Source organism: Pyrus communis, chromosome 9 (genome assembly GCF_041283825.1).
Source record: "Pyrus communis isolate YQ-2024b chromosome 9, ASM4128382v1, whole genome shotgun sequence".
NCBI lineage: Eukaryota > Viridiplantae > Streptophyta > Magnoliopsida > Rosales > Rosaceae > Pyrus > Pyrus communis.
This window is the reverse complement of record NC_142573.1, coordinates 17,597,678-17,621,970: the sequence shown is the minus strand read 5'-3', so window position 1 is coordinate 17,621,970 and position 24,293 is coordinate 17,597,678. Positions and strand designations below refer to the sequence as shown.

Below are 24,293 nucleotides of genomic sequence, written 5' to 3'. Positions count from 1 at the left end.
GGTTCCATGGGAACTCTGAAGTTAAGCGAGAAGGGGGCTAGAGCAATCCCATGATGGGTGACCCACTGGGAAGTTGCTAGTGAGTTCCCAAAAACAAAACCGTGAGGGAATGGTAAGCCCAAAGCGGACAATATTGTGCTACGGTGGTGGAACGGGCCCGGGAAGTGGTCCCCCCCGGGCCGAGATGTGACATAATTTCCTAGCAATAATGTAGTTCAAATTCGTATTTGGTTATTTGGTGAGAATCGAATATAAGACCTCACTTACAAGTGAAAATGACTACCACTACACTTTCATCTATCTTAACAACCTTTAATTTATCATCCAACTTCAAATTTACAGAAATGGTCTTTGGCAGCTCTTTGTGGTGATAATCAAAGGCATATAATTTGGTTCAAAACTATAAGCCTTAATTAATTAGTAGCAAAAATACGGTTTCACACTAATCCCTTAACGAGAATGCTTGCGGTGATAGTGAAAGGCTTGTAATTTGGTTCAAGACTTTAAGCCGTAAAAGTGGGTCCACGCGTTGGACTAGAACGGAGATGGAAGAGGAGGGGAAAGGAGGTAGTTGGGAGCCGCCGACTACTGTTTTAAGGTTTTTTTTTAATTTTATTACACACACACACACACACATCTTTACTCTTTAAAAGGGTAAAATGGAAACTTTGAATTTTGCTAGGTAAGAACAGATAATTATTAAGTGTAAATAGTAAAAAACAAAAATAAATTATTAGTAAGAGGAAGGGAAGGGCTCGAAAGAATTATAATAAATTGGGAGAGGGGAGTTTTGAATCTAGAATGCATAGATAGAAACTAAACACTCTATCTATTAAGATATTTGACCAAATGTAAGTGAAAATAGTAAATCCCAAAGTCTTATAGTGGTAATAATACCCTCTATGTTAGATAATAGGTAAATTAAATATTGTGAGCGATGTAATTACATCACTAAAATGAGTGATTACTCTATTTAAGTGAGATGTTTTATATTCGAATATCGTAGATAACAAATTTGATATCAAATTAGGTTGTTCATTGTGTGGCTTAGCCGAATTCTTCATTTCCTTAATGTAAAATATCATTATACTAAAAAAAATACCCATGCATAATTCATTGATGTTCACTAAGAAGAAAGGAAGGGAAAAAAGAGGCAGATTGTATGCCTTCTGTTTCGGTGCTCTTCCCATCCCTCCTATTTGTGCAGTTACGGTTAAGTTACGTCAACATTTTATATTTCTATTGCTTTTTGTCTTATTATCTCTATAAAAAAAATCAATATAAAATTAGTTTCATAAAAAATGACATGTCTTGAGACATAAAACCCAGAGACGGAGTTATAAATTTCTTTTAGTGGGGGCAACCTGAAAATCAATTAAGAAAACCTTATTATAATATGACTTATAACCAATATGAAAATAGGGATTATTTCAAATGATAATGTATCACAATTCCAATGTTACAAAAAATTTAGTGTAGTAGAAAGTGGCAAAGTGATAAGAAAAATGTTAATACATAATTATGCAAGAGTGAGGTTTTTTGGTTTGAATGACAGAACAAGACCACTTTTGCTCATATAATATTTGATATGGAGTAAACGCAGTATGAAAGTATGTTGGATACTAGGTACATACATTTTCTTCAAAAATAATACGTGTATATTATATAATTGTAGTCTGCGACTCAACAAACAAATCACTTGAGTGGGGGCATATGCCCCCAGTGAGCCTTCATTGGCTCCGTCTTTAAAACCTGCCTGAAATTGGGTTGAAACAAATATAACCTTTGTATTGACTTGCATACCCTAAAAAGACATATTGAATTGTATTGGATTGATGTTTATTGGTCTTGTAAGGATTTAACACTGGATAACAGCTACAACCAAACACTTTTAAATGTGTCAAAACATGAGGCTTATCAAATAGACAAGTGTAAGGAGATTTCATAGACAATGTGTGACAATGCATTCTGTTGATCAAGTATACAGAGTTTGCACATGCATGAAACCAGAATTGAGAAAGCAATTGTGCAGTACTTAGTAGGGTTAATGTAGTTTCAACAATATGCCTGTGTTTTCTTTCAGCAAGGCAATTCTATTCAGGTGTATATGGGTATGATCTTTGATGTATAATACCTTTGTCTAGAAAAAACTGTTGGAATTTAGTACAATATTCACCACCACTATCACTTTGAAAATTTTTAACAGTTGCAGAAAATTGGGTTAACAGAATAGCATGAAAATGCACAAATGTTTAAAGCACCTCACTTTTATTCATTAAAGGAAATATCTAGGTAAACCTGGTACATTCATCAATGAAAGTAACATAGAATTTGTAACCTTCAACTAATACAATTGGTGATGGTCCCCACACATCATTATGTAAAACCTTTAAAGGTTTTACAGTTTTATTTGTGGGAAAAGGAAATGAAAGCTTGGTAATTTTGCCTTCTAGACAAGAGACACACACATGCTTTGATTGATCAACAGAGAATGTTATCTGTGATTGGTGCAACATTGTTGAAACAACAACATTGGAAAGATTCCCAAATCTATTGTGCCAGACTTGTATTGACTTGATGACCAAGAAAGCAGTGTTGGTGTTGTTTGACTGAGTGAGATGCTTTATATGCTTGAGTAAGTATATGTTGAGGTATATGAAATGGGATCGGGTACAAGCCATCTTTACAGAGTCCCTTGAGGAGTATTGTCCCCGTGATCTTGTCCTAAATCCAGAAGCAAAATTCATCACAGATAAATCAACATTTGTTGTCTTTACACAACTTATAGACTGACAACAAATGTTGAGAGAGTTGAGGAACACGCAATATTTCTTTTAACTGAAATGCATATTTAGGGACATGTTAAGTTGAACTGCCAGTATGAGATATTGGCAAACCTGAACCATTAGCAATGGTTATAGTATCAGTACCAATGAATGGAGTAGCCATGTTGAGATTGCTCAATTCAGAAGTCATGTAAGAGGTGGCACCTGTGTAAGCTATCCAAAATTGCTCCTGAGGTGCCGAGGGTTGATAATTGGCATGCATTGCAGTCAATGTTGATGGTGGTGATCTTCCTTGGTAGGAAAAGCTTGCCTTGTGACAACATTGTATTGCAGAATGTCCAAATTTCCAGCAAATTTGACATTGCATAGGAGAAGATGCCACAGTTGTAGAAGAGTGCCTCTGAAAGCAATCAGAAGCAATGTGACCCCTTTTGTTACACATATGGGGATTAGCAGGTCCAAGAATGCCAGGGCTATTATTTCCAGAGAATCTAGGATTATGACCATAATTGTTTCTTCCCCGTGCTCTACCTCTATAGTTATTAAAACCCATGTAGCCTCTAGAATTACAGGTAGTACCATTGGTTTTGTAGTTGTCAGAATGAGTCCATTGAGTGGAAAAAACCTACCATGATGATATTGAGCTGATGAAGTCTGAGATGAGCCATTACTTGAGATAAGCTTTCTTCAAGCATAAGACGTTTGCCCTTTAATTCATTATCCTTGGCAAGCATTGCAATTACAAAAGAACTAGAAAGTTCATTATTCTCAATTGTAACCTCTTCAGCAAGTAACTGAGCTCTGAAGTTCTTGAGTGAAATGACATTTTCTCTGCCTCGAATCACTATCCTGAAGGTGTTATATTTAGAGGGTAAACATTTCAATGCAAGAATCACTATGTCATCATCCTCAAAAGAGACACCAGCAGCTGACATGTGATCACGAACATCCTTAATTCTTTGTAAATACTGAGAAATGGAGTCAGAACCTTTTTGAATGTTTTGCAACTCCAGTTTCATCTGAAAAATACTAGCTTTTGTGACCGTAGAGAACCTATCTCTCAGACTCATCCACATCTCATGTGCACTAGTGCAACCAACTATACATGACATTGTAGTAGGAGAAAGAGTAGCAATGATTAATTTTATCAATGCTCGATCATGCATTTTCCATATCTGCTAATTCTCAGTTTCAACACTTTCGTTGTCTGAATCTTCAACAAACCGAGAAGGACACATTTTTGTACCATCCACAAATCCAAGAATACCATGGCTCTTAAGCAGCAATAGTAATTGATAATGCCAGACCAAATCATTCGTATCATTGAACTTCATAGTAACAGAAGTAGAGACATTTGGAACCAAACTTGTAATTGGAGACTGTACTAGTTGTAATTGCGCATCAGTAATCATATTTTCTTGAATTCTTGAAGAAATTAGGGTTGCAGATAGAGACTATTTCTTGATTAATTTGTAAGAAAAACAAGTATTTAGAGGACAGATTGGTGCAAAATTTTGAGGCAGAAGGAAGACATCTTTGAACGCATTTCATCAAACATCATATATTCAAGATTCTAGATTTCAATCGGAGCAAGATTCAACTAAACATAGAAAGATTGGGGAAGATTGCATACCACAAACAGAATCAGAGAAGGTAGCGGAAGTAGAACAAGTCAGGATTGAAGAGAATTCCCTATTGCCGGCAAGGATACCATGTAGAAATGCAGTGAACTAAGCTTCAAGTTCATCAATGGTGACAGTATGATCGAAGAAGTAGAGAGACAAGTTTAGGGAGAGAGCAAGAAGTGAGATAATTCTTTGATATATTTCTTCACTACTAAGAATACAAGAGTAATCATTCCTTTTATACTAGTTACATTGCTTACTCCCTAAGCAACCTATTTCACAACAAACATAACTAACTTAACAGCTACACTGCCTAATTTACTAACACATGGCAGCATCTTAATCCTTGCTTGAAGCTCGATCCTTGTCATCCTTACGGATGTGTGTTGAAGCACAAAGGGGAAATATATGTAGAACAAAAAAAACAAGGCAGTAGGGTCTAGTGCTTTTTAGAACTTTGGTTGTTTTATAAGAGGACTTCAGTTGCTCTTCTTGTTTACGAGAGAAGGAAAAAAACATTTATAGTCATTGGAAGAAAAAAAAAAAAAAAAAAAACCAGTCATGGGAGTAGGAACGGGAATGAGAATGAGATCTTCATGGTTTAACTTGTTATCTGTACGTTGTATTGTTTTGCTTTTACTCAATGTCACTCACTCTGTTTCATTTGTGCGGACACTTGCACATTTCGTTGAGTGCTCTGTATTGTTACAATTCAAGAATAGCTTTCTGATTGATAGCTCCGCTTCTGAGGAGACTTACGCGTATCCAAAGGTTGCATCTTGGACGTTATGAGGAGGACATCAGAATCAGAGTAACTGCTGTTCGGGGGATGATGTTGAGTGCGATGAAGAGTCTGGCCATGTCATTGGCCTTGAACTCGGCAACAGCTGTCCTGTCATTATTGTTCTATCAACTCCAACAGCAGCCTCTTCCAACTTGTTCACTTGCAGAGAGACTTGATCTCTCGGATAACAACTTCAATTTGTCTCAAATACCATAAAGATTAGGTTGTGACCTTACGAGTCTAACCTATCTCAACCTTTCATAGTCCTTATTTTCGGGCCAGATTCCGTCTGAAATTTCGAAGCTATCAAAGTTATCTTTCCTTGATTTGTCATACAATGATGATTTTTTCACTCGATATGGTGTCTATATAACATTGATAAAACCCAATCTAAGAATCCTAGTCCAAAACATGACCCACTTAAAACAACTTCATCTGGTTGGGTAGAAATATTCTCCACTTTTCCTGATAACTTTGTCAATACATCATCCCTCACATCTCTCAAACTTCCCCACTGTGGGTTATATGGGGAGTTCCCTATTGGTGTTTTCCATCTACCAAACTCAGAGGTTCTTTATGTTCACAAGAACTTTAAGCTAACAGGTTATTTTCTTAACTTTAACAGGAACGATTCCTTCAAGAAATTGAGCGTTGGGGAAGCAAGTTTCTCTGGTCCACTGACTACGTCTATCGGAAATCTTCGTTCCTTAACTGTATTTGGCATCTATCGTTGTAATTTTGATCCCCATGTTCCGTCTTCACTCAGAAACCTTACTCAGCTCTTTTACCTTGACATTTCTTCATTTTATGATCCATTGTATTGGCCTCGAAAAGAAATTTTCACAACAAAATACCAATCTTTACTCTCTGATTAATCCTAGTCTTGGGTTGGAAAGTTAACTGCACTTGATCATTTGGGCCTTGAGTCTACCAACTCAATGGGAAAATTCCCATGTTTTCTTGCTAACTTGACATAACTTATGCAACTAAACTTGGGTACTAATAAACTAACTGGTCAAATCTCATATTGAGTTACAAGAAATTTGGCCCAATTAACTTATCTAGACCTTTCATTTAATAAGTTGAGGGAATTAGTTGAATTTGATCAGTTTTTGAACCTCAAAAATTTAAAGAAACTTCGATTATCGTCCAACTAACTTTCTCTGCAAATTAAACCCAATTTGAATGCTACTCTTCCAAAGTTTCAAATTATGAGGTTGGTTTCATGCAACTTAACAGAGTTTCAAAAAAACCAGGACGAGTTGTACGACCTAAACTTTTCTAACAACAGGATTCATGGCCAAATACCAAACTGATTCTGGAATACATCTAGAAAAACTCTGAAGAATCTGGCTCTGTCGCATAACGTCTTAACAGATCTCGAGTCATTTGACCAAAATCCACCCATTCTTTTATTGAAAAATCTGGTATTTTTTGCAGTAAGGTCCAACTTGTTACAAGATTCACTGCCAATTCCACCCCAATCAATCATAACTTATGATGTTGCAAACAATGATTATAACGGTGAGATTTCGCCACTATTCTGCAGCATGAATCTACAAGTTCATGATTTGGCCGACAACAACCTAAGTGGTATTCTTCCAAAATGTTTGGGGAACTCTAGTGCTTTGGAAGTACTCAACTTGTCGAACAATTCTTTTGATGGAGATATTCCTCAACTATGTCCAAACAAAAGTAGTTTGAGAATGGTAGATTTAAGTGACAATCATTTGCAGGGGAAGGTACCAAGATCTATGGCTCGTTGCACTCGGTTGGAGTTTCTTAACCTTGGAAATAATTACATCAGAGACATTTTTTTCGTCTTGGTTAGGGGAACTGTCAGTGTTAAAGGCTCTCATTTTGCTTTATAATGAATTTCGTGGAATAATTGGGAAGCCTTCAAGTAACCATGAGTTCCCAAACTTATGCATCATTTATCTACCTCACAATGGTTTTTCCGGTATGTTGCCCTCTAACTACTTGGAGAACTGGAATTTCGTGAAATTTGTTAATGAAACCAATCAAACTTATTTTGAAGTATCTTCAACCAACGCAACTAATGCCACTTATATCTATCAATACAATTCTTACCAAAGGAGCTGAGTTGAAATATTTGAAGACCCCTTATCTTCTGAGACTCATAGATCTATCAAGCAATAGATTTGAAGGAGAGATTCCAGCAGGTATCATTGGGAAACTAAGAGGCCTTCATTTGCTGAATCTCTCCAACAACACTCTCAATGCTCTCATACTCTCATCTCTTGGGAACTTGACAGCTCTTAAATCATTGGATCTCTCTGGAAACCAGCTATCAGGAAGTATCCCCAGTAATTTGGCCAACTCAATTTCCTTGTGTATTTCAATGTATCCCATGACCATCTTTGGGGACCTATACCACTTGGCCAGCAATTTAATATATTTTAGGAAGATTTATACCAAGGAAACTCGGGTTTGTGTGGAAAACCTCTGTCAAAGAAATGCAAGGATTCAGAGAGCTCAACATCCTCACCACCTTCGATCTTCGAAGAAGATGAAGACCCTGAAATTGCATTTAAGTTTGATTGGTACATGGTTCTTCCAAGCGTTTTTTGTGGTCTAATTGTCGGATTCGTTGCCGGGAACGCTTTTGCAGACAAGAAGCATGAATGGTTTGTAGAGACATTTAGCAAGAGGAGGAGGCAGTTAATAGCCGAAAGAGGTTGGAGGGGGCAAAGGACTTAGTCCTTGAAATTCATGTTGCAGCTGTTGGTAGTGTCTGTTGTACTATTATGTGTGGTCTGGTTCATGCTGGTATCTTACAATAAGTGGGCTTGGTTTTGACCTTTTTGGTTTGGCTCTAGCGAGATTAGGTTTCACGTCCCATCCTTTTTCACTTGTATTTTTTATGTTTTCGTTGTTGGAGGGGTAAGGTTTATGTCATCATTTTTTTTTCATGTTCTTTTTCTTCTTTTCTTTGTATTATGAGGGGTAAGGTTTATGTCCCCTCTGACTAGGTGTAACTTCTTTTTTTTGTTGCCAATAAAATTTCACTCATACCGCTAAGGGATTTTTTTTTTTTTTTTTTTTTTGTTTATTTTTTTTTACTTGCTTGGATTTTTAGTAGGGATAGAAAAAATTCCCAAAAATCCCGAACCGAACCGAAAAAATCCCGATCCCAAACCAAAAATTTCCCAAACCGAAATTCCCGAAATTTTCGGGATGCTATCCCGAACCGATCCCAAAATTTCGGTATGGGATTCGGGATTGGCTTCTCAATATTTTGGGAATCCCATACCGAACCAAAAATATATAATGTTAATTATTATTATATATATATTTATACATGTATATATTATTCTTTTATAATTGATGCTAGTAGTTTCTAATTCATGCTCTACAACCTGGAATGCCCTACACCTTGCATATTTTTCATCTTCTATTTGATATTCATGTGGATTTTATTATTGCTGCTGCCATGGTTGATGATTTCAGAAGACTTGATTCTTTTGTCTCTCAACAGATTGCAAAAAGGGTTTAATTAATTTGAATTTTGACTATGATAAAAACAGTCAGGCATGCCAGTGTTCAATTAAATGGTAGTGTGAATGAAATGAAATTCCTAGTTCATGAATGTGTTCTTGAATTATATATTTGAAGAACAATTCATAATTTCATATTTCCATTTGGGATTCCCGATTTGTCCCAAAATCCCGAAAATATTTCGGGATTCACGAAATTTGGGATTCCGAAAATTTGGTTTGGGATTGGTCTTCAAATTCTCGTCCCAAAAAATTTTGGTTTGGGATTCGGGATACTAATTTCGGTATGGTATCCCATACCGAACCACCCCTAATTTTTAGAGTCTCTTAATTTGCTTTTTTTCTTTTGGGAACTCAAAATTAACTTTTTAACAAATTTTGTTCAATACAGATCACCTGTTTGGTTAAAGGTGAGGTCCTATCGATGGTATGGCCTTGCACAACTTCAAGGACAGAGAAAGCAAGCGAGAAAATAAGAGAGTGCTTGTTGCTCGGGCTAGAATGTCCCGCGCATAACTCCTCTTGTCTTGCCTGATAGGCAAGGTTTGCCGCTTATTTTTCTGAATCATGAGTTTGGAGTTAGTTTGAAAGGTGCCTTTGTGGGGTCTTTGGTAGGCATTTAGGCTCACAATCAAAACTAAGGGAGATCTGAGCATGCCACGGTTATCTTTGTTTAATAGATTGTCTTTTTAGTCTTTAGATAAGTTGATTACTTGCGCCACAATTTACTTAGACTTCTTAATTCAAAATGATTGTTTACAAATAGGTTAAGTCCGTAAAAAGTTCTTTTCTATGCCTTGTAAACAAGGACTTTTTTTATCATGTATCATATACCAATTTATAGGAAGATTCTGTTCATTAAGATTGTTAACTTTCTTGAAACCAACTTTAATCAGCAACAAGGTAAGTAAAAGCATTTAGTTCAACACCATTAAGAGTGTAAAGCCCTAAAATAAGCATTGAAAATTATCATAGGGATCAAAGAAAACACATAAAGGCCAGATCTACTGCACAGAAATGTAAATAAAAGAGGCTCAGGCAAGGTTTCAACCTTGTCGGGCAAGGTTTGTTGCCTTGTTGAGCACTTCTTCTTTTGTTTACAATGTAAAAACTTTCTTTAAGGGAAATGGTACTGAATGTTTACAAAGAGAATCGATACTGCACAAGAACATGTAGCAGAGCTTCTAAAAATTACAAAGGATAACTTTGTTGCAGAAAGAATGCAAGGGAAATGACAGGAAATAATAGAGCATTTTGGGAAGTCTTGTTGTTTTGTTCAGAGAGTTAAGTGTCATTTTCTCTTGCTTTTCTTATTGTTTTTATGGATTTCTTAATCCAAGTGTTCAAGTTTTTCCTTTCTAGCACAATTTCAATCCCGCGTGATTGTCTTGGGCAAGGGGTGAATCACATTAAATCTTTCATTATTTACCAATTTTGCCATTGAAAAGGTGCCTTTCTGCTAAGGCCTTACTGCCCCTTACCTTCGGTCAGCCTACGTGTAGGGTTGCTGCCTATTAGTTGCCCTGCACCATCATTTTAATATTGTGGGCCACTGCCTTCACCAAAGCAGTCACTAGCCCAAAACAAATGCTTTGCACAACTGGGCTTCTTTTGATTTAAGCCCAAGATTAATTATCAAACCAAACACTTGCCAGAGGGAAGGACACATAAAGAGAGGGAGAGAGAGCGCGCGCAGAGACAGGAAGGTCGGAAATTGAGAAAGAAGGCCATGCTTGCAGAAAGTGATTGAGATTTGAAACCCATGCCTGCCTCAGCTGATTAAAAAGGTGAGAAGTCATTTTCAAATCTTTGTGCTTTGGGGTTGTGTTTACAAACTCTATTTATTTCATAGAGCTTCAAATTCGAAATTGTAATTGTGGTTAGCAAGAATTCGAAAAATACTTGAATGTGTTTGGACTCGATTTTACACCATTAGTCCAAGCGATCGAGGCCATTGAGTAAGCATGGTTCTTAATCATCAGATAAGAAATTTAGGATAATTTGCTCTTGTTAAGAGATAATATTAGGGTTCTTAATCATAATAATTATCTTTATTTTTTTTATACAAAATAAATTATACAGATTCTTGGACACTTCATGTGGCCTAACATGGATCTACAAACCAAAGATAATGGTGAAAAGGAAACCTAATAAGGTTAGGTGATGGATGTCAGCTTGGTATCTAGTCGGCTGCATTGGGTCTATGGTTGAATGGACTCGTGTACAAAGCCACGTGGAACAATGGGAAAAGATTTTACACGTGGTGGTGATAAGGTGGCAATACAATTTGATCAGAATTATTGGGATACGTGGTCTTCATGTATGCATGGGAAACTTGCAGATGGGATGAATTTGAATTGCAAATTGGATAGGCATCTGCAACATGTGGGGGATACAGATTCTTGAGAAAAGTAAGGTGATTGTTTTGGGAATGGAATTGTCGTTCCAATTAATTATCTTTCCAATTAATATGTTAAGATAATAATACAAATTGGAGCACGACATTGACACTTTAACTAAGGCGAAGTGATATTATCAAAGGGTTTTTATCACAATATTCGGATGTAGAAGAGTTAGAGTGGAACTGGGAAAATCTATTTCGGCAACGGAGCACTACGAATTCTATAAATACAAGGCTTTGAATGCTAAGAAAGGCCCCTCCAATTCAACACACAACTACCCTGCACAAACTTCTCAAACATCTTGAGATTTTGTATTTTCTTTTGCCGCCGACACATCTTCAGTTTGGATAAACAACACTGTGGAGGCAACCGATGAACATCTTCAGTTTGGATAAACAACACTGCTGTCGTAGAATCAGTCGACTGAGGAGCACCTTCAGTTTGGATAACTAGCACTGTGTCGAGGCCGACTGGTTACCTATCGAAGTCTCGGTCAAGAAGGGTTTCCGAATCCTTATTGGCAGAGGTCATCTTATTAGCCTTCCCGGTGAAGTAAGGTGTTACAAGTTATGACATTCGACACATTGAACGCCGAGTGATTTTATGATTGGATACTCACAAGTGAGTTTCGGAGTTCGGCATTCTGACGGCCGAACCACATTTACCATCAAGACATACATCTCATTCGAGTACTTGTGTCCATATAGTCTGGTGTCGATTCGACATGCTTACTCTTACAAATATAATCACTGTGACCGAATCCGGTGCCGACGATTCGTGAACTTCGCAGAACTAGCAGCCTTGTCTTCAGGCTCGAGAACCCGAAGGTCGAGACTTGTTCATTTTGTAGCCGTAATCGCAAGATCAAGAAGTCAACAATGCGCTCAACGCAACATCAACAAATTGTACTCCTTGGCCAAGCCCGGCTGACAAGTTGGCACGCCCCGTATCAACCGAAGGACGTAGTTGACTCATTAGTTACTCGGCCTGCGCGCCATGTAGGCTTTGTAATTTTTAAGGTCAACAGAATGTCTAAGAAGTAGCCAAGGATGCAGATGCATATGGCCTTTCCATGGCTGCTGCTGCAAAGAATCAAATGGAAAGTTAAAAAAATATTTTGTTCCTAATCCCAAGATCAAGTTTGATTGGCCAAGACTGCTTGGGCCGACAGATCCTGAGAGAATGATCCGGAGAGCAATCGAACATGCAAAGGTAGTGATTGAAGGTTTAAGAATTAAAGGTGTTTCAAGATTAGTGCTGTAGCCTTTATTGGGGCGGTGAGTTCATTTTCCTATGTCAAGGACCATTGTTTTTTGTTGGGATTCCTCCGTTTGGTTGCAAAAAGTTGATGTTAGTTTTTCGCTGAATGTCTTCTTGCTCTCTTTACATCAATCGATTAATGGATAATAATCTACCTTCTAAGTTTCTTAGACATTGCCTCGGATATTTACATTTTGCATCCACGTTTAATGTGGTTATATGGGATACATTGGCTCCGCCTACAACTCTCTCTCTCTCTCTCTCTCATATGCCCGCCATAGTTATTAACTTTCTTGCTTACAACTAAATTGTCAAATGCTCTGAAATCATACTATATTTCAGAGCCTTAAACTCCATAGATCAAAATTCCAACATCAGGAAAAAAAAAAAAAAAAAAAAAAATCACACGTAAAGATGGAGGGAGACAAAGAGAGGACAGATGGGGGTTTGGGGCACAAAAATACTTTGTGCTTTTTAGCTATAGATTATGAGCTTTCATGAATGTTTATGCTTTAGTATAGCTGTTATAGGTGGAGTTTTCGACTTACAAATTCGTCTCATCTTCCTGATATATGTTTTATTTTTCTAACTATTAGTTTTTGGTGTTTTGCAAGCTCTTACCTATTACGGAATCTTTATTGTCTGTATAGGTTTGTGTTCCTCATTCTTTATATGTACTTTTTTTTCTCTCTTTTTATGAGGAGTAAAGTTTATGTATATTCCAACTAAGTGATTTGGTATATGCCTTACCCTACTGTAATTTTGCATCTCTTTAGGAAATCATTCTTAACTTCAATAATGATTTTGGTATATGCCTTACCCTACTGTAACTTTTTATACACGCTGCATACACTTACCTTTTTTGATATGCACACGCACACTGCATACGCATACAATATACACTCACGCACATCACATACACTTGTCCACAGTGTACACACACTTACCTACACTTACACACATTTTATATACATACACAGTAACACACATTCAGTGTGACACAAACACTGTTCATGCACTTATACACACACAACACATACAACATATACTCACACGCTTATACCTTTTTTTATCGCTTGGAAGATGTTTTTCCTTGGCAATACAATATACACTCACACACTTATGCAGCGCATACACTCACACACGCAGCACACACATTGTTGTTTTCCCTTATTTGATTATTGGGATGCCAAACTTTAAGAATTTGTGTTTAATTTGATTTTTTCGTGTACTCAGTTAATTTGCTAAGAATTGGTTTACATTTAGATAATACTAGAAATTGTACCCGCGCGTTTCTGCGGGATGGAAAATTATATGAAAAATTATGCAACTTTATTCTCTCCATAAAACAAATACAACAGAAGTAAATTTTTTTTATAATTAGATAATAGAATACAAAAATATCAATGTGGCAAAGTAAATGTAAGTGGTGAGAGAAGCTATCTTAATTATAACTTCATTTTTATTCAACACAGGCTTGAACAAAGAAGCAATCATTTCTACTTTGGTGATTGAGCATGAACTTTAGCTCAGTAATTAGAGACTGAGGGCCATTTCCTCGAACTGGCTACCTACAAAATATCCAACTTAAAAAAAAACATATGACATGATACAGCAACAAACTTTCTTGATGACACCAAATAAATGTTGCTATTCCAGACGCTATGGTGTAATATTACGGAATAGAACATGATCTAAAAAGAGTTACCGCTAACACATTGTCAGTCTTCCTTTCGAGTATTCCTTCACAAAGTTCCCATACCATGTTCTCAAACTGCTGCTCTTTCCACTTTCTATAACATCTTTAAAATTCATTTTAAAGAATAGATACATAAATTGAATTTTAAAAAATAGATACATAAATAAAGACGCTTAAAGGAGGTAAATAAACATTTTAATGAAGAGGAAATGCAGAAGTAGAACTAACTAAGGGCTGGTTTGGTATTGCTGTCATTTGAAAAAAAGCTGCTTCTGCTGTGCTGTAAGAATAAACAGCTGTGAAATAAAGCAGCAAAGTGTTTGGTAAACCTTTTTGTAAAAATGTTTTTGAAAAAAAAAAGCAGTATTAAAGTGTTTGGTAAATTTTTATGTAAAACAGATGTGAAAAAAAGCCGGTTTTTCAAAGCTGGGTTTTGCAGCTTCTTGTTTTTGGCTTTTTTTCATCCAAAACTGTGAAAAAAAGCTGAAGCTGAGTGTTTACCAAACACAAAAACAACTCTCAGCTTTTTTTGATAGCAGCTTTTTTCAGAATCACCTCAGTACCAAACCAGGTCTAAGCCACAGTCCAACTTTCACAATTTAATATTAGACTTCCTGAGGTTTGCAGAGATTAAATCTGAAAAAATTTACCAAATTAATAAGGCCCTCAGTTGGACTATGGTGGTAATAATAGCATATATTACCACAACATTAAACCGAACATTTGTAAACAAAATATGCAATGCAAATAAACTCACAGAAAAACCTACCAAAAACAGCAAGATGTCATTTAATTGTGAAATAAAACTATAATATTATAAAAATAACTTATTAAAGACCCATATCCATTTATTTCACGCAAAATGATTAGAAAGAAAATCTATGTGCGAAAAAGTCCACTAACCTAAAAAATTGAGCCCCTAACATTACTGGAATTAATTGATGTGGAAAAAAAAAAAAAAAAAAAAAAACTGAAAATTGAGAATTGGGTTTGAGGATTTTACCGATAAATCATTGGAGTAGTGACAAACTCCTATGCTTCCTCTTCCTCTTTCTCTAATTAAAGTTTACTTTTCTATTGAAGTCGTGGTAAGTTTAAATAAATGTCAAAAAGGAAGATTGCTTGTTCGATGTTGTGCCTTGCTTTCCATTCGGATCCTTCTCTTTCTCCTCCTTGGAGACTCTGATTCGAGTAAAATCAAACATGTTTTGTACAAACCCGCAGTTTCAATGTCTAAAAGAATGTCCACATCCATTACTTTAAAATAATTTTCAAAGTAAGTAAAAAAAAATCTTTTGTATGCCTATTACCTTTGCTGGACCCAACGTAGATTGAAGATTCCTAGTATTTCTCCCCTCCCTTCTGGACAGGCACCCAACGCCTTCTCAATTAAAAACACGCAGAGCTTCTCATTCTCAGCAGGATCATGCACCTGTGGCAATTTTTGTTCAGTGACCAAAGTACCATACAAAACTTGATCTAAGGCAAGCGTAGCGAAAAATTGATCATAATTTTCGAAACAACGTAAAAACTAACACTACTTTGTTAATAAAAATTTGTATGTAATACCTCAAGAATATTAAGATTATATGGTTTTTTCAAGAATCAGAAAAACCTTAAAATATCCCAAACGATGCCAAATTTTGGAACTGCTTTAAAGCAACCTGCCATGAAATTATGGCCGCTTGAGAAATCTTCTTCAAATCAGAACGGAAGAGGCAGCACGTGCAGTCTGTTTCCGCTGTGCCTCTAATGTTGCTTCAGCCTTCTCCCTTGCTTTTTCACATGTTTCCATCCCTGAACTGCATTTGTCCGCTTCCTTTTGATACTGGGATGCAATCTTCTTAGCCTCCAGCAGAGCCATATGAGCTCTTTGCTGATTTTCCAAGGCTTCAACTCCTCAGTCAAAAGATCCACAAAGTTCTTTAAACCAAAGGAGAATTCCAGAGATCCACCCAAGAGAAGCAGAAAAAGAGTGCCACCCGTCCCCTTCCTTTCTACGATGGCGGACACACGTACAAAAGGGTAATTCCGTGATTTTACTAAACAATGCACAAAAAAAAGTTGAGAATTGTTAGCAAATGAAGGGTAATTACGTCACAGTCAATGAACAGTGCATTTCTGTTGGGTTTTAGTATATGTACTAACCTGAACAACCCCTGTTACCAAACAAACAAAACCCAATTTGGTTAATGCTTTCTAGGTCATAGAAAATTGGCCAGGGACCTTTATCTGCAAACTCACAGTCATCTAGTCATCATAAGCCTTGCTCGAACACGAAACCAGATAAAAATTAAAAAATAATTAGAATTTTCGAAACCAAATCATCAAAAAAATTCAAAATTTCTAAAACCTTTCTATTTGTTTTTGACTTACATTGTGATCTGTAGCTTTTCCAGCACCAACAGAGGCAACCGGGAAGCGAGAGCATAGAGCATGTCCCATGGAAGGTCCTTGACAATTGGTAAAAGATCATCGCCTACAAAACTGAAATGAGAACAACAGCAAACAATTTCTCATCCTCCACATCAGATTTTGGCATGAAATTCATTTACAATGAATGTTAAAAACTGCAGATGATGAAGAAGAAAACTTAGTGTTGAAGCAAAAAAATGTCCAAAAATTTACATTCACATATCCCAAAACAATATAAACAAAAAAAACTACACAGATACCCGGAAGAAGATGAACAAATCGAAACAAAAATATATGTATTGGGCAATTGAGACTCACCCAAAATTGCTATCGAGCTCTGCTACACTGAATAAAATCAAGGTCAAGTCCTGATCGCCACATTTCTGAAACAACATACGATGATAGATTGGGCGGAAGAGAGAAAAAGAGAGAATACCAAACAAAATTCTAGAAACATAGAGGTTTTACCATGTTGTGGTTCCTGGAAACTCGCAAGAGAGGGAGTTATACTTGTGGAATTAAGGGTACTTTTGGAAAGGAAACTTCCTCATTAAGGTTGCCAAAAACCTTCTGGTGGGATTAGGGTGCATGCGCGGTAAAATTTTAGATTAAAATTCCTTTTTTTTTTTCATTTTTTTTTTAAATTTTGATCTAATGGTCCAATTCTTCAAATCCAACGATATACAATAAAGATCTAACAGATGAAATTTAAATTCAACGTTAAAATAATAAAATAAAAATTTTAAGACGATCAACTTTAAAAAATTATTTTCCAATCTCATCACTAGGACAAGGGCGAATACTTTTAGCTTATATGAACTATCATTTATATTTTCAATTAGTGTTTAAATTTTTAGTTTATGTTATGAATTATCATCTATATTGAAGTTTTGGTTGGTTGAGTGGTTGATTGGTGTGATTTATTCGGTTTTAAATTTTTTGCCGAAATTAAAATTTTTTTTATCTTAAAATATTTGTAAAATTAAATTAAGATAATATAACTCAAGGTTGTCACATTCCAGCCCGGGACGGATCATTTTCCGGGTCCGCTCCATCACCGTAGCACGATATTGTCCGCTTTGGGCTTACCATTCCCTCACGATTTTGTTTTTGGGAACTCACGAGCAACTTCCCAATGGGTCACCCATCATGGGATTGCTCAAGCCCTCTTCTCACTTAACTTCGGAGTTCCGATGGAACCCGAAGTCAGTGAGCTCCCAAAAGGCCTCGCGCTAGGTAGGGATGAGAATATACATTTAAGGATCACTCTCCTGAACGATGTGGGATGTCACAAGGTTACAAAAAATCTTTTCCCAAAAAAATAGGGTTAAAGCAATTCCACAATTGTTAATATATTTTAAGTCATGAAATTTAGGTCTTAAGGGTTGAGTAACATTCACTGTTTATAGACTTAAATTTTGTCTTTTAGTAAACTTAAATATTTGAGTTTGGGGCCTCTCAGTACTACGATATGATATTCCTTTTCACTTAGAAGTGAGAGGTCTTCAGTTTGAATCTCGTGGATGGTGAATTCGATACCAAATTAGGTTGCTCATTATGTGGCATAGCCGAACTCCCCCTTTCTCTAGTGTAAAATATCGATGTACTAAAAAAATTTAGGTTGCTCTTATTGAGAATTTACACGTGAAAAGCCGTAATAAATTATGGGATGTGATATCCACATACCTTATTTTACTTCTCACACATCTTTTTAATTTTCGGCCGTCGGATCGGATGAATTAAAGAAGATCAACGGACATAAACTATTAAGGTGTGTAGAAGTAAAATAGGGTGTGTGGTAACACACCCCTAAATTATCTATACTAAAGCTCAATAAGGAAAATAAACACGATTTCTAAGTACAGTGAAGGGACAAAAAAGCCCTTGTTTCACTATCATTTTTCAATGCTATTTTTTTAGCTGCATAGTTACATGGCCAAAAAGGCCCTGCCTCTTCATTTTGTCGAGAAATTTTTTCTTGTGCACGAAACACGTGTTTTATATAAGTAGTAAAAAACTTTAATTTTTATATTATTAATTTTTTAATACAAAAATCTTATTATATCTAGAAAAACACATGATAAACTACCTCATGAGTACAATAAAAAAAATTTCAATTTGTTGACCCACCATTTCTCTAGATACTTCCCAGTTCCCACGTCTATTTTCTCACCGCTAAAACCCTCACAGCGCTGCTTGCCTCTACTCCGGCCGTCTTCCTCCTCGCCTCATCTGCTAAAATCTCTTCGATTCTACCAATCGCTGCAACCGTTTAGACTTTCCCAAAGGTAAGTTCTTTTCTATTCCATACAAAATTTGATATTGATTTTGAAAATAGTGAAAACGACATAAAACAAACTGACTTTCTCAACCGAAGATTATGATATATGTTTCCCATTTGATTATTTAGGATAATTACATGCGTGAGGATTATTAAATGATATATTTGATAAATACGTCTAATTTTAGGGTAGGAGCCTTTAGATTAGAACTCACTTTATGGTTTTGCATTAGAAGATAATCTGTACTCAACTTCTTAAGCAAGTCTGGAGGAAATCTGCTCTTAGTTGATGCTCTGCCTCCGTCTTTTTTGCCTGCTTTAATATGCTTTCTTCTCATCTCTAAATTTTAAAATTTTTTATTTTTGTTTTATTAATTTGATTCGGAAGATTTTCAGAGAATAGCTTCAATTGAGTTAGGTTTTGTTCAATTTAATCTCATTAGTTTCATTCCAATTCAATGATTTTGTGTAGCGCTGAGTTTTCTGTTGGAGAATAAATTTTCTTCATGGTTCATTCAATTTTGTTTTATTTTCTGATTTGAATTTTGAAATTGAGACTCCTAGCTTTGCCCTCATCAAGAAAATTTTATTGATCACCAATTTGAAATCAGCTCTTCAGGTATGCAATCATTCCAGATTTAAAACATCACTTCCGTTTAGTATGTTGATTATCATTTTTTTTTTATCATAACACCGTCGTCCGGTGTTACTGTCTGTCCTTTTAGTTGTTAAAATATGCATTTTTGAGTTGTTCATAGAACTCTTAATGTAGAATTAGTAAAATGCTTTTTTGTGGGAAACTTAGAAATCTCCCTTTTGGATTGCACGTATGCTCTTGATGCAAAGTAAATCAAATGTAATGTAACTTAAAGACTTATTTTACCATGTTGGTTTAGTTGTGATTTTATGGAATTTTCAGAAGTATCTATTATGTGCATAGTGATATATGTGTTTGTGAATGCAGTTAAGTTGTTGGTAGCTTTTGAGTATCAATTGATTATTATGTACTGTTATTCAAACTCTCTCTCTCTTTTTTTGGGAAATGATTCATATTTGTTATAAACTACGAATTTAAAACCTATAGCGGAGCGCGGCACTTTTGCTAGTTTTGACCTATAAGCAAATGGAAACGGGCAACGCAATTCCAACTAAGTTGATAACACTGAATTTGATCAAGTAGAAATATTATACAAAGCAAACTTATAGAAACCCATTATTGTAATATAACATAACAACATATGCTGAAGCACCAGAAATCATAAAAAAATGACATTGGCCTTGAAGGCCTAAACATTTCTCTAGCCGGTAGACACATCAAGCTAAGTTCGGCGTCCCCTCGTCGCCCTTGCGGTTGTTGGCTTCCTCCTCCTGCTAAATGTCTCCATAAACCATTCATGCTTCTTGTCTGCCAACGTGTTTCCAGCAACCACTCCCACTATTAGTCCGCTAACAACTCCCGGTAAGACTACGTACCAGTCAAACTCAAGGGGAAATCCAGCATTTTCATCTTCTTCAAAGCTTGATGGTGGCGGCGGCCTCAGGCTCTCAGAACCCTCGCATTTCTTGGACAAAAGCTCTCCACACAGACCTGAGTTTCCTTGGTATGAATCTTCTAGGAATGTACCAAATTGTTGGCCAAGTGGTATAGGCCCCCAAAGATGGTTATACGACACGTTGAAGTACCCAAGGAAAGTGAGTTGTGCCAAACTACCGGGGATCATTCCTGAGAGCTTGTTTTGAGAGAGATCCAACGATTCAAGAGCAGTCAAGTTCGCCAGAGATGAGGGGATTTGACCAGAGAGAGTGTTGTTGGAGAGGTTAAGCAACTGAAGTGCTCTTAGACTCGCAATGATACTTGCTGGAATCTCTCCTTCAAATCTATTACTTGAGAAATCTATGAGTCTCAGATCATAGGGGGTCTGAACATATCTCAACTCAACACCTTTTACAGGAATTATCATCTCGTATGAATATTGATAGAAATTTCCATATTTATTTGTGCTGTCGTTGGATGAGACTTCAAAGTACTGGCTTCCCTCTTTTGCGACAACATTTTTCATGAAATTCCAGTTCTCCATGTACTTAGAAGGCAACATACCTGAGAACAGATTGTCGGATAAATCAATGATGCACAAGTTTGGGAACTCATGATTAGCTGGAGGCTTCCCAATTATCCCATGAAATGCATTCGACCCCAAAATGAGACCCCTCAATACTGGAAGTACCCCTAACCAAGAAGGGAAGGTGTCACTGATCTGATTGTTGCCAATTTGAAGAAACTCTAACCGAGTGTAATCAGCCATTGATCTTGGTAGCTTCCCCTGTAACTGATTGTAACCCAACCCAACAAATTTCAAACTATTTTTGTTAGCACAAAATGGAGGAATATTGCCGTGGAAAGAATTAAACATCAAATGCAGTATTTCCAAGCTACTGGACTTCCCTAAACACTGTGGAAGAGTGCCACTCAGGTTGTTGTTGGCCAAATTAAGAACTTGAAGATAATTCAAGTTGCAGAACAATGGTGAAACTTCTCCACTATAACTATTGTTGCTGACAATGTAAGACGTGATAGATTGTGGTGGAATTGGCAATGACCCTTGAAACTGATTATTAGCAAGATTTAAAATCTGTAGATTTTTCCATGGAAGAGTGATTGGATTTTCCTCAAAGCCTGTTAAGAAGTTAGAACGGAGGTGGAGATTGACCAAAGTTTCTTTAGTTGCATTCCAGAGCCATTTTGGTATTTGGCCATGAATGTTGTTAATAGAAAGGCTTAGGGATCCCAATTCGTATTGATTTTTCAAAAATTCTGGAAACTCTGTCAAGTTGCATTCACTCAACTTTAGATATTCGAACTTTGGAAGAGTAGCACTCGAACCTGATTTGACATGCACGGATAACCTGTTATTCGATAAACCAAGTACCTTCAACTTTTTGAGGTTGGAAAACTCATCAAACTCAACTAATCCACTCAAATTATTACTGGAAAGGCCAAGACGTTCAAGATTTCTGAGGTGGAAAAGCGACTTAGGAAATTCTCCTTGCAAATAGTTGGACGTGAGGCTCAGATGTTCAAGATTTCTGAGGTGGAAAAGCGACTTAGGGATTTCACCAGTTAATGAATTGTTAGACAAATATAGGAACATGAGTTGGGTCAGGTTAGCCACAAAACGTGGGAAATTTCCCCGTAAGTTATTATCATAAAGATCCAAGTAGTTGAGCTTGGTTAATTTTCCAAAACAAGACAAGGAATCAGGAACTAAGAATTGGCCTGCGGAAACGTCATGAAATGAAGTCATGTCAAGGAAACTAAGCTGGGTAAGGTTTTCAAAAGAAAGTGGAACATGGGAATCAAAACCACAGTTTGAGATACCAAAGTAATTTAAGGAATGAAGGTTTCCGATAGAACTAGGAAGTTCACCGGAGAAATTTGTCCCTGAAACATCCAATGTTTTGAGGGAATTGGTTCTGTTAAAAGTGGGAAAATAACCATTTAGCTTTGTGTTCGAGTATAAACTAAGTTCCTCTAGGTTTGGTAGGTGGAAAATGCCTACTGGGAATTCCCCATACAACCCACAGTAGCTTAGATGGAGAGATGTGAGAGAAGATGCATTGACCCAGATATCAGGCACAGTGGAGTATATGCCTACACCACTAAGATGAAGTTGTTTTATGCTGGTCAAGTTTTGGACTAGGATTCTCATGTTGGACATCCTAAGCTCCAAACCATGATTGTGAGACAGATCAAGGGTAGACAGTTTGGATAGCTTTGAAATTTCAGATGGAATTTGGCCAGAAAATGCAGACAGTGAAAGGTTGAGATAGGATAGACTCGAAAGGTCATGGCCCAATTTCGATGGTATTTCAGACGAATGGAAGTTGTTATCTGAGAGGTCAAGCATCTGCAAGTGAACAAGTCGGAAGAGGGTGCTGTTGGAATTTATAGAACCATGGAGACAGCTGCTCTTGAGGTCAAGGCCAATGACACGGCCAGACTCCGCATGGCACTCAACACCATCCCACGAACAACAGTTACTCTGATTTTGATCTCCTTCTCGAGCCCAAGATGTTATCTTCGGATAAGCAAAAGAAGATCCAGAAGCTGACTTGTGTATCGTAAAGCTTTCCTTGAATTGTAACAAGAAGGAATGCTCGTCAGCATGGCAAAGTGTCTGTGTTTGAGTCTGCACATATGAAAAACAGTGAGTAGCATTGAGTAATAGCAAAAGAAGGCAATGCAAATAGGCAAACTTGGACAACAAAGATTCCATTTTCATGGCAGTGTGTTTCTGGTTATAGGAAATGTTGTTTTATGGCTCTCGTATAATTAAGAGTAGAGAAGTTAACTCCTTTTATAGACACAACTCATGCAAAGCATAAATAAATAAAAAAGCATGAGTCGATTGATTAGTGGGTGATGAATTGATGTCTCAATCAATTGAAGACTTGGAAGTCATGAATTGATTAGTCGATTGATTAGTGATGAATTGATGAATTGCAACGGCTCTAGCTAGCCTAGCTACTATAGGAAAGCTTTGCGTATCTATTAGGCAACCTCAATTGAAGTCAAGCGATTAAGGACAAGGGTATTAAAAATTTGGCAAATTTATTTTCTAACTTTTGAAGATCGTTATAAGCGTTAAAAAAAGTATCATTTTGCACTCTTTTTTCTTTATTTTTCACTAAAGCCTCTTTGTCTAGGATTGAATGGGAACATGTAACTCTTGAAGGTAGAATATAGATTACTCATTAAAGAAACTTATCAATTTCAATCAATCCGCTCAAAAAATGGGAGAATTGGTCTCAATCAATTGAAGACTTGGAAGTCGTGAATTCTTTTCAAGATTCTTCTTCTTTACCTGTCGGCCAGGAAACATTTGTTTTGGATCAGAGTAAGTCGTTTGGATGCAACTACTATAGGGAAGCTTTGCGTATCTATTAGGCAACCTCAGTTGAAGTCATTCATCGTTTGCATGTATTAATTTGCAAACTGGATCGTTTAGTTTTATATGTACGCTCATATGATATTAAAGAATGTGAACATAATATACTTCGAGCAGATAAAATTAGGTGATCACCATCACTTGAAGACTTGAAGTCAAGTCGTGGTTTGCATATGTGACTCATCACAACGCTTATTGAAGACTTGAAGTCAATTCATCATTTGCATGCAATAATTATTATGTTCACCTTTGACCAAAAGAAAAAAAAAAAAAAGCGTCTCACTGTAAGACTGAAAATTTATGTACTCATCTAAAAACAAAATCTTAACATATACAAGTAAAAATTTTCTAAGCTAGTTATAAATACCATACCATTATTCATCCGACCCTCTTAATTATATACTAATCAGAAGGGGCTTATGGGCGTATCGATCACCATGGCACGTAACCTATAGAAATAAAAAGAAGGGATGTGATATTCACATATCCCTTTTTACTTCGCATACACCCTTTTAATTTTCGACCATTGAATCAGATGAATTGAAGAAGATAAAGGGACATAAATCAACAAGAGTTG

The 24,293-nt window shown here is 36.5% G+C and overlaps 1 protein-coding gene, 1 long non-coding RNA gene and 1 pseudogene across 10 annotated transcripts; 1 reads left to right on the top strand and 2 right to left on the bottom strand.

Annotated features, from left to right (window-relative positions):
- Positions 1-4,972: 4,972 nt before the first annotated feature.
- Positions 4,973-6,070, top strand: LOC137740449 (uncharacterized; annotated as a pseudogene).
- Positions 6,071-13,728: 7,658 nt separating this feature from the next.
- LOC137711454 (uncharacterized) lies at positions 13,729-17,002 on the bottom strand. Of its 9 annotated transcripts, none has more exons than XR_015966165.1 (6): positions 16,958-17,002; positions 16,808-16,872; positions 16,451-16,644; positions 16,223-16,306; positions 15,739-16,116; positions 13,729-15,506 (listed from the first exon to the last, which is right to left on the bottom strand). It is a non-coding gene; the product is annotated as an uncharacterized LOC137711454 (long non-coding RNA). The 9 variants fall into 9 exon arrangements; XR_015966161.1 differs by having other exon boundaries at positions 16,451-16,561; XR_015966162.1 differs by having other exon boundaries at positions 16,451-16,561; positions 16,808-16,834.
- Positions 17,003-19,937: 2,935 nt separating this feature from the next.
- Positions 19,938-23,311, bottom strand: LOC137740278 (receptor-like protein 7). The gene has a single exon (XM_088699457.1). The coding sequence runs from the start codon at positions 23,048-23,050 to the stop codon at positions 20,090-20,092; it is 2,961 nt and encodes a 986-aa protein (XP_088555583.1). The 5' UTR covers positions 23,051-23,311; the 3' UTR covers positions 19,938-20,089.
- Positions 23,312-24,293: the final 982 nt, after the last annotated feature.